The sequence below is a fragment of the Musca vetustissima genome, unplaced genomic scaffold (assembly GCF_032173495.1).
Source record: "Musca vetustissima isolate MV318-11 ecotype Yass unplaced genomic scaffold, APGP_CSIRO_Mvet_v1 utg6675, whole genome shotgun sequence".
In the NCBI taxonomy this organism is placed as follows: domain Eukaryota; kingdom Metazoa; phylum Arthropoda; class Insecta; order Diptera; family Muscidae; genus Musca; species Musca vetustissima.
In genome coordinates, this window is record NW_026876359.1 from 9,889 (window position 1) to 21,581 (window position 11,693).

An 11,693-nucleotide genomic window follows, 5' to 3' on the forward strand; every position below is an offset into this window, starting at 1 on the left:
AATTTGTATAACATATTAATCTGATGACCACAATTACATTTTTTATTCTCAATCTCCCGAAAACAAAAAATAAAGTAAACTGACATTTAAAAATTCCAATTTCAAGCCGGATAAAAGTTTTAAACGAAAAAAAGTAACGAATCGTTTCATTTACATACCTTTAGCGGTCGTGTTGTAATGTTCGTTGAACCCGCCGATGTGGCTGATAGTGTTGATAGACGATATGGCGGTGTTGTTGTATGCGGTAATTCTGCAGCTGATGTCTCGCCCTCAGCTCCCAGCATTGCCATCTCCGCTGTGTCAATAGACGATAATTTGGGCTTTTTAGTTGGAGGTTCGGGCAAAATGTCACTATCCGTTTGTAAATCCACATTGTTGTAAATGTTGTCATTTCCGTTTGCCAGGAATTTTGCAGATGATGGCGGTTGTTGTTGCTGTCGTTGTAAGACAGCATCATTGTCGCTACCACGAACATTATTCCGGCCATAGGCAGACGAGTCGCCAAGTTGTGAGGTGCCCGCAACAGCTGGCAGTGTCACAGACATGTCCATATTAAAATCTTGACCAACACCAACACCTCCCGAACCACCACCCCCTACACCACCACCATCATTGTTCCCGTATTCATGATGACGACTATTGACCGCATGTTGACGATGTTTCAGCTCCTTTTCATGCTGATGCTTTAGATGCTGTTCCCGGTGCTGATGTTGATGATGCTGATGCTCTTCCGTTTTATAGTCATAATACAGGACGGAGGGTAGATTTTCGGGGAAATTAAGGATTTTACTGGAACCCGCACCAGATGTGTGATGTTCGGGATGGTGATAGTGGTGATCGTTGTTGGTTTTATGTTGCTGCTGCTGCGCTTGTTGTTGTTGTTTCTTTAATTTGTCCTTTTTCATTTGTTTCTCCTTAAGCTCTAATGCCTTCTTACCCTGCTGCTGTTCTTCATGGCTGTTCTTCTTCTTTTTGGTCATTTGTTGTTGTTGTTGCTGCTGTTTATTATGATGGCTTTTGTAGGAGCTCTTACCATATCTGTACGTACTGTCATCATATTCATTATCTTCCGTATCACCATCTAGGCCAGCAGCATCTTCATCAGCCGCCTCTCCATCATCACCATTTTGTCCAAATTTATAGCTTTTGTTAATTTTCGGTTTCTTCATCGGCCTTAGCGTTGTTCTAATCGTAGATTTCTCATTGGCCTGTATCCGCATTGTAGATGATTCTCCATATGGTGTCGAATAGTCATCGTAGCGGGGTGTCTGACTCTTTTGCACCTTTTTGTCTGCAAGTGAAATAAAGCAAAACAAGATGATGATGAATGGCTGGAACCCATTTTTAAACGAGTGTCAATCAAAACTGTTATGAGGTTGGAAAAATCATAAATCATTTTGGCAACAATCCTTTTCATCAAACATCTCAAAGGATATTATCTACAAGGAGTCGTGGATTTTTTAAAGAATATTTTTTCAAGCCACCATAGAAGAGGCGTGGATTTTTTAAAGAATATTTTTTCAAGCCACCATAGAAGAGGCGTGGATTTTTTAAAGAATATTTTTTCAAGCCACCATAGAAGAGGCGTGGATTTTTTAAAGAATATTTTTTCAAGCCACCATAGAAGAGGCGTGGATTTTTTAAAGAATATTTTTTCAAGCCACCATAGAAGAGGCGTGGATATTTTAAAGAATATTTTTTCAAGCCACCATAGAAGAGGCGTGGATTTTTTAAAGAATATTTTTTCAAGCCACCATAGAAGAGGCGTGGATTTTTTAAAGAATATTTTTTCAAGCCACCATAGAAGAGGCGTGGATTTTTTAAAGAATATTTTTTCAAGCCACCATAGAAGAGGCGTGGATTTTTTAAAGAATATTTTTTCAAGCCACCATAGAAGAGGCGTGGATTTTTTAAAGAATATTTTTTCAAGCCACCATAGAAGAGGCGTGGATTTTTTAAAGAATATTTTTTCAAGCCACCATAGAAGAGGCGTGGATTTTTTAAAGAATATTTTTTCAAGCCACCATAGAAGAGGCGTGGATTTTTTAAAGAATATTTTTTCAAGCCACCATAGAAGAGGCGTGGATTTTTTAAAGAATATTTTTTCAAGCCACCATAGAAGAGGCGTGGATTTTTTAAAGAATATTTTTTCAAGCCACCATAGAAGAGGCGTGGATTTTTTAAAGAATATTTTTTCAAGCCACCATAGAAGAGGCGTGGATTTTTTAAAGAATATTTTTTCAAGCCACCATAGAAGAGGCGTGGATTTTTTAAAGAATATTTTTTCAAGCCACCATAGAAGAGGCGTGGATTTTTTAAAGAATATTTTTTCAAGCCACCATAGAAGAGGCGTGGATTTTTTAAAGAATATTTTTTCAAGCCACCATAGAAGAGGCGTGGATTTTTTAAAGAATATTTTTTCAAGCCACCATAGAAGAGGCGTGGATTTTTTAAAGAATATTTTTTCAAGCCACCATAGAAGAGGCGTGGATTTTTTAAAGAATATTTTTTCAAGCCACCATAGAAGAGGCGTGGATTTTTTAAAGAATATTTTTTCAAGCCACCATAGAAGAGGCGTGGATTTTTTAAAGATTATCTTTTCAAGCCACCTTACAAGAGGCGTGGATTTTTTAAAGAATATTTTTTCAAGCCACCTTAGAAGTGGCGAGGCGTGGATTTTTTAAAGAATATTTTTTCAAGCCACCTTAGAAGTGGCGAGGCGTGGATTTTTTAAAGAATATTTTTTCAAGCCACCTTAGAAGTGGCGAGGCGTGGATTTTTTAAAGAATATTTTTTCAAGCCACCTTAGAAGAGGCGAGGCGTGGATTTTTTAAAGAATATTTTTTCAAGCCACCTTAGAAGTGGCGAGGCGTGGATTTTTTAAAGAATATCTTTTCAAGGCCTAGAAGAGGCGTAGATTTTTTAAAGAATATCTTTTCAAGGCCTAGAAGAGGCGTGGATTTTTTAAAGAATATTTTTTCAAGCCACCATAGAAGAGGCGTGGATTTTTTAAAGAATATTTTTTCAAGCCACCATAGAAGAGGCGTGGATTTTTTAAAGAATATTTTTTCAAGCCACCATAGAAGAGGCGTGGATTTTTTAAAGAATATTTTTTCAAGCCACCATAGAAGAGGCGTGGATTTTTTAAAGAATATTTTTTCAAGCCACCATAGAAGAGGCGTGGATTTTTTAAAGAATATTTTTTCAAGCCACCATAGAAGAGGCGTGGATTTTTTAAAGAATATTTTTTCAAGCCACCTTAAATTTTTTAAAGTACATCTTTTCAACGCTTCCATCATGCGTGGATTTTTTAAAATTATATCTTTTCAAGGCCTAGAAGAGGCCTGAATTTTTTAAAGATTATCTTTTCAAGGCCTAGAAGAGGCGTGGATTTTTTAAAGAATTTTTTTATTTTTATTTTAAGGCCTATAGAATTAGCTGCCAGATTATTCAGTTTTAGATTTTTTATAAAATAAATAAAAATTGCATCTCATCAACGTTTCCCTTCAAATGCTGTGTAAATATTTAAACAATTGCCAGTTTTTTGTTTACAATGGACTAGAGCTGGGTGGCCAGCCATGATAATAAAAAATAATAAAAAAATCTGTGAAACAATAAATCAAAATGTGAACGTAGTGATTACAGCAACACAATATGACCGGATATCTATTGAAATTTTCGCAAAATGTTGCATTTAATCGAACATACATAGTTTATAGAATTTGTTGATGCTGCTGGAGGTGGGTTGAGGGGGATGGATGGCAATAAATTTGCATTGCCAAAAGTGATTTAAATTTTAAGGGAATTTAAACGGAAAAATTAAAACAGATTTATACAAATTTTAATTTAATATTCCTTAAAGGTAGATTAGATTAACTTTTATTTAATACACCTTCTTAAATATTATTTTTAATATTACTTCTCTTAAGACAAAAAAAAACAAATCCTTACACCCACAACCGCACAACATAAATACTGGCCAAAATACCTTTTGCCCCAAAAGCAACCACAACATAAATGAAGCCAAGTCAAATTTAAGTCAAAGATCTGTAGAAACCAAACAAAAAACTTACCACATTTTTCCCACCAACAAAATATTTCACCATCCATGCACAAACAGACCTCACAGCTATCAAGACGTGGCACCTGAAAATATTCAAAGAAACAAAACAAAAAAAAAAACGGAAAGAAAATGAGAAAAACGACATCATCACTAAATAATGAAATATTCACAGACATAAATTCAAAGGTACAGCAACAGACCAACCATCAAACCAAAAAAAAAATTCAAGAAAAATAATAACTTAAGAATTTCGCAGAAGGATAATAAAGTACTGGTGGCTTGGTATCCTGGCAACCAACAGCATAGTAGAGTCTTCAGGATGACAAATATTAATGTAAATGTGAAAATGTAATTACAAAGGGATATTTACGCACAAACGACAACATTTTCAATAATCATTATAAGAAGACAGTGGGAGTTGAAAAAAAACAGAAATATATTTTTTATACTCTACAAAGCTATATTGTGTATCCCCAAGAGTTTGTAACGCCACGAAATATTGGTCCTAGACCCTAATTTTAGTATACCGATCGCCATATAGCGACTAGCTGAATGTGGTTTAGTAATACGATCATCACACAAGACGGTCCATGTATTGCAAAATTGTTGCCTATGATCGGTATAAAGGTCAACTAGGGGCCTTCACCTTCACTCACTGATTTTATTTTATTTATTTAGGCTTTTGTTTTAATTGTCTCATATATTTTTTTAAATTTGAATTCATTTCCATTTATCGTGCTCCACTGTACCATAAATACCTGTGTAGTAAATTTTTGAGTATGCCCAATTGACACCAAAGGTATTTAAAAATAATTGCACACTGCTGCTGCTGCTACTACACACGTTCGAAACCGCAATTTCCAATTTATTTACATTTTTGGTTATTTTGTGATGAAGTGGGTTGTTGCTGTTGTTCAGCAAAGCTGCTTTGCTGTTTGCAAAGTAAAGCGGATTTTTTATTTATTACGCTACACATTTATTTTCGTAACCAACATTGGGTATGGGCGATCAATCAATCAAAGCATGTATTTAGTTCCAAAATTAAAAAGAAAACAACAACAACAAACAAATAGTTTAGGTCGAATGTAATTCTGGAAACCCCAATTATTTGAATACGAACTTGATAGCACCAATATGATCTACGAAAATTCACGTAAATATGGACCTTAATTGAGTTGTTCATATTTCTGACAACTCCATTGAAATGTTTGACTTTTTTAATAGGGCTTCCTTGAACTTCAATCATTGTACGGCGATTTCATGTCAATCGGACAGACATAGAGTTATTGGTGTACTATTTATATAAAATCGAATAAAATCATGTATGAGAACTATATTGGATGTCTTGTGATCATTTATAGCCCACAAAAAATTTATCACAAGACTTCCAAAAAGTCATATCTTCCATGGGAAGTCATCAACTGGAGTTCTTTAGCAATTTTTATGAGCCCTATAATTCGATATTAATTTCCAGACATGAGAATGATCAATAATAGAAATATTAATATAACTAACATAGGCTCACGGTTCATATCGGTACCATTTAGTGCACTTTAGCACTTCTTACATATCCCAATTCTACACACCACAATTTACATTTAAATTGTATTAAATTTTGTACACATTAGTATGAATTTTCAGAGCTTCCTACATAGTCCAAATTTAAGGATCCCATCTCTATCGGTTCACTCAAAATTCAAATTGTACCAAATTTAGTACCATTTAGTACCCATAAGTATGAATTTCCAAACTACATCCATATCCCCCAAACCTACACTACAAAAGTGACCTTCATTCCAAATTTTAGAGTTCCAGCTCTACCGGTTTACCCAAATCAAAATTGTACCAATTACGGTACGTGTTTGAATTACTTTTTGTACACTTTTTGTACTTCGACGAAAATGCAATTTCAAATTTCACGATTCCAGCTCTATCCGTTTCTCGAAATTCAAATTGTACCACATTTAGTACTGTTTAGGACTTTTCATGAGTACACACTTCCAAAACAACCTCTTTATATCGACCTTACTTCTAAACCTTAATTCACATTTCAAATTTCAAGTTTTTAGCTCTATCCGTTCGTATGCTACGAAATTGTAACAAATTTAGTACATTTTAATACTTTTCGGATACTTATAGTTCGAATTTCCAAAATCCCCTTGGTACATCCATCCTACATGCCATCAATGAACCTCAATTCAAATTTCAGAGTTTTGGCTCCACCGGTTTACCCAAATCAAAATTGTACCAATTATATAAAATTGTACCAATTATAGTACGTTTTACGCTTCCAGCTTCATCCATTTATCCAATTTAAAATTGTACCAAATTTAGTACCTTCCTTATATATGAGTACACTTAATTCGCATTCCAAATTTCAAGTTTTTAGCTCCATTCGTTCGCATGTTAAGAAATTGTAGCAAATTCAGTACATTTTCAAGATTCTAGCTTGATCCGTTTCGTCTGAGCGTGATGGATAGTTAAGTAAGTCAGTTAATCACTTTACTCTTTTATTCGTATAGATTAAATCCGGTCGGCTAGTAACACAAACACTGAAATAACAGAAAGGGGTGGCGTATGATTTATAGAATAACATTCATTTAAAATAAATAATAATCATGCGCCACCAGGTACTATAATCTGTATTGGGGGAAATTGTAGAATGCAACACAAAAAATAAATAACGGTATATTGTAAATTACCTCCCGACGTATATGTCTTCTTTTTAATCATCTCCCACCGGGGCCGACCATACGATACCCTAAACAACTACCACGGAACTCTAACTTTCTGCGGATGTTTATTTTGAGCCTGGACAATATTTCGTGGTATTTTCAGCCTCTTGACCGATTAGAGATCAACAGCACCTCTTCCTTACACTGCCATATATTCCGAATATTACTAACATTCAAAACAGCCGCCCCTCTAATTATTTTTCCAGATTCCCTTCACCGTGAGTTGTGTTGTGATGTTCGACTTATAATTGTGGCCTATAGATCGACTCGAAAAAAAAAACACCTGTAAAAAAGGTAACTCCCACATCCTGTACGACAATAATATGTAAGTGTAACTCACACAAAAGATCTATTAGCAAAGCAAAAGAGGCATGCTCATTCTTTGGCCCGATCCCCTTCTCCATGTAAAATTTCACAATGTTCGGGCCATAATTGCGGCCTCTGAAGTGACAACAATTTAGTATTTGGTCCATTTCATCCCCTAAATATTAACCGATCTTTACCAGAAACAATAGGGGTCTTCATTAGCCAGAACCTATCCTACATGCTAAATTTCGTGAAAATTGGTCCATATCTGTGGCCTGTATCGTGTTTACAAATTATAATGGACAGACGGATGGACGGACACACACGTCTAGATCGACTCAGCTAGTCGAGATATGGTAAACTTAAAGGTGGGTCTAGGACCAATATTTCACGGCGTTACAAATTGTTGGGGCTGCACAAAGCTATAATACCCTGACAACATAGTTGTGTAGGGTATAATTAAATACGGTTATGGAATCACATTTATTTAAAATAAAAAAATATCATACGCCACCAGGTACAATCATTGGTATAAAATGGAGGGAAACTGTAGAAGGCAAGGAATAATATGAATACTCATACTACTCACAAATGATGGCAGAACTTTGAAATTTTTTTTGGGAAAATCGCCTATTTTCGACCACAAACTAACTTAAAAAATAAGGAAGATCTTCACCGATTGGCTTTATCCTAGTTCATACGACAGCTATACACACACAGAGAAACGTCCCAAAATTTGAAATCGATTGGGTTATTATGTTTTGAGTTATCGTGCCCGCCATATTGATTCGAGAAAAATGCGTTTAAAGTTTGAGAGTCACTCTTGCCGTCACTTGATGCTGACACATTAAATCGACTATATCTTCAAAAGTTCTTGAGATTTTCACTTTAAATTTTGTAGGTACATTCTTGAATTAGTGTGGATTCAAAAAACTACATAAATTTTTTGACACCGATAATGGGGGGTCCCCTTAATGTATTTAACACAAGATTGCCGAAGGCGGTCATTTTGACCGTTTTTCAATTTCAAGTACAAAAACAACTGTGCATATAATGACACTTTTTTTTTAAATTTGGTGACTTTTTGTACCACATAGAATTACGTTTACAGTTATTTTTATAGCTGAAATTGAAAAACTGTCAAAATGACCGCCTTCGGCAATGTAGTGTTAAATACATTTTCTATTTTTCCTTCACGAACCCCTTTCCCAAAGGACTGCTATTTCACATAAATTTCTTACAATAAATATTTCCTTTTGCTTTAATCGCTCACAGAATCTATAAATCTTGCCAATTCACTTTCTTAAATATTTTATTATAATGTGACCTTATTATACAGCCATAATATTTTCCACTTCTCTAGTAAATCCCTTTTTCAAGGCTCAGATGTCCCTTTTGCCTTATTTCTCACTTGCATATCTTTTTTTCCTCGGGATTTATATTCTCTGCTCATTGCATAAACCAATTTATGACAGCCTTTCATTAATTTATGACACATTATTATTATCATTATTATTTAATGTAATAAAATTGACTCAATTAATTAATATGGGACGGTTAAAACCTATCGGCTTAACGTGCGAAAAAAACAATAAAAAATAAGGGATTTTGTGGGTGTGTCTCTGTGCGGCCAATAAAACAACAACTGTGACAACTGTTGGATTAAGAAGAAATTATCTTTTTTTATTTCAGGAGAACAGACAACCTGGCTGATAGGGGTCATAAATTTATGATTTTATAGTTGAGTGGATTATACAAAAAAAAAGAGAAGAATTTCCATGAATTTGCCGAATAGATTTTAATAATGAATTTCAATTAGTGATAATTTTTTTCCGGGCAAAGAAAATGGGACTGAGGAGAGGAAATATTTTTAAATGTGGCATTTCCTTTTATTTCAAAATAATAATTAATTAAAAATGCACATCACAAGGATATTTGTAAATGTGAATTTCATTGCCATTGTCATTTGCTGGTTTTGTTGTTGCTGTTGTGTTTTGGGCTGTGTTTTTGTGCAGAAATTCTCAACATACCTTTTGGCCGTGAGTGTATTTTTGGCCATTTGTGTAACAGGATGCCGCACGTGGCAAATGGATTTCTGGTTTTTCAGTAATTGCTGGCGTTGTTTCATCTATCCTTGTGGTGTCCTTGGTGTCAGCATCGTTGTTGTTGTTGTTATTGTTGTTTTTGCCATTCTGGCTAGCATCATTAGTTTTCAATTTAGTTAAAATGTCTGAATCGGTTACCGAGCCGCGCTCACCATTTTTGCCATTATCGTTGAAGACAAAAGACGCACCAGCACCACCACCTGCACCTCCCATGTGCTCTTCTTCAATCATCTTTCGTTCCTCATTCGTTGAGTAACCATCCGGCTCAGTTAAATGCATGGAACCCTTTTGGTTTTCAAGTGATTGGTGTTGCTGCTGCTGTTGTTCGTTCTGAGCGTCTGAAGTTTTCAACATCTGCTGTGATAGCAAACGTGTATCATATTTTGCCTGTATCTGTTCCGTATCCAAGTCGTAAAAACTTTGGTCATGATCATCAAAGTATTCATAGGGAACTGTAACAAAAAAATCGAGGAGAACAAGAAGAAGTGGAAATCGTAAGAGGAAAAATGAATCAAATGGAAACAATACAAGCAGAACAAACACACATTTGAGTGTTCTATTTTTCCGTTCTCAACAACAATGATTTCTAGTTACTATTAAATGTAACTTAAATAAATTACTTTTACTATGTGTGTGTGTGCAAATGTGTCATGGAAAAGAAAAATGTATTTCTGTACGTATTTGTGTGTGTGTGTTGTTTTCACTTTCTTCAAATATCTGTGCATCCGAGTGTGCATTCGACATACATACCTGCCCTCACCAGCGATGACAATTGTGTACTACCGAACATACACGATACGCAACATATCCAAATACAAATGATTCTTTGAAAATTCCACATGATTCCGTTATGTCCTTTCGGTTTGATTATTTTGATTTCCTGGATATGAATGTTAATTTAGCTTGGGTAGCTTGACTTGTTTATGTGAAGGAAGTCTTGGGATGATATGATTCAAGTGTTGTTGTTGTTGAATGTTGTTGTCCAAAGTATATTGATCTGGAATTGAAAAATATAAAAGAAAAACATTTTAAGCTGATAAGATAATATAAATAAGAAAATAATGGTACAGAGTGGCGTATGATTTACAGAATTGAATTAATTTAAAATAAATATTTATCATACATCACCGAGTACAAGCATCAATATAAAACGGAGGAAAATTTTACAATGGCAGGAAGTAAATTAATGACCATATGATACCCTACATATCTACCACGAAAATACAACTTTTTTCTAGCACGAAAATACAACGAAGGGTTTTCTTCTACCATCATAAGCTTTTTTATTTTGGCAGTTCCGTTCGTTGGAGACGAATATTTACGCCATAAAATAAATATTTGGTCACATTAGTTTTTGATTAATTTGACCCTCGGAATATTGACCGATCATAGTCTTAACAGCCGTTCTATATATTTGGTCAAATCCCATTCATCGTGTAAAATATGTGTGACGTTCTGCATATTATAATGGCCTCTAGAGCGACTAGAAAATCTTACAGTTTTCGGTTCATTGCCCCCTCTACATATCTTTTAAACATCACCGAAAATTATAGACATTGTTATTGACCACAAGCGGAACCACTTCTCTTTGATATACTATCAACTTATCGGGTCTATGTCCTCAGAATATATATTTTGTCATTTTTCACGCAACAGTCTGTGTTCATTCGAACCGCTAAATATAGGCCAATTTTTTATCAAAATAGGTATGCTTATTCTAATGACCACCCTTCATGATGTAATTGAGGCCATTTGGTCCCTAAATATTGACCGATAATTACCAGAAACAATTGAGGTCTTCTTTGGCCAGAGGCCATACAACATGGAAAATTTCGTGACGATTCACTCAGCTAATCGAGATATGATCGGTATACCTAAAAACGGGACAAATAGTTAGATGCGCTACAAACTCTGGGGGTTGTACAAAGCTATAATACCCTGGCATCATAGTTGTGTAGTGTATAGAAATCCACCCCTGTTGGTAGTCCACAAACAAGTATTAAAAAAAATCCACCATAACATCCGCGTCTGTAGTCCTTAAAACATATTTCTAAAAAAAAAATCCACACCTGTTGGTACTCCTTAAACAAGATTTCTGAAAAAAATAAACAGCTCTTGGTAGTCCTTAAAAAATATTCCGAAAAAATCCACTCCTAATTGTATTCCTAAAAAACATTTTTTATTTCAAAATCGAAGCCTGTCGTAAAATTTTGTATATCAACATTAAACATATTTCCATTTGGTCCGTAAATATTAACGGATCATTACAAAAAAACAATTGAGGTCTTCCTTGGCCAGAGGCCATACTACATGGAAAATTTCGTGACGATTCACTCAGCTAATCGAGATATGATCAGTATACTTAAAAGCGGGTCTGGGACAAAATGTTAGCTGCGCTACAAACTCTTGCGGCTGTACAAAGCTATAATACCCTGACATCATAGTTGTGTAGATTATAGAAATCCACCCCTGTTGGTAGTCCAC

General features: G+C 35.0%; 1 protein-coding gene across 1 annotated transcript; it reads right to left on the reverse strand.

Annotated features, from left to right (window-relative positions):
- Window positions 1–266: 266 nt before the first annotated feature.
- LOC133320943 (signal transducer and activator of transcription C) lies at window positions 267–10,071 on the reverse strand (the record flags this gene model as incomplete). Its single annotated transcript, XM_061530039.1, has 4 exons — window positions 9,960–10,071; window positions 9,135–9,661; window positions 4,074–4,146; window positions 267–1,291 (listed from the first exon to the last, which is right to left on the reverse strand). Coding segments are annotated over exons 1-4 (1,716 nt in total), but the record flags the coding sequence as incomplete, so codon positions are not given.
- Window positions 10,072–11,693: the final 1,622 nt, after the last annotated feature.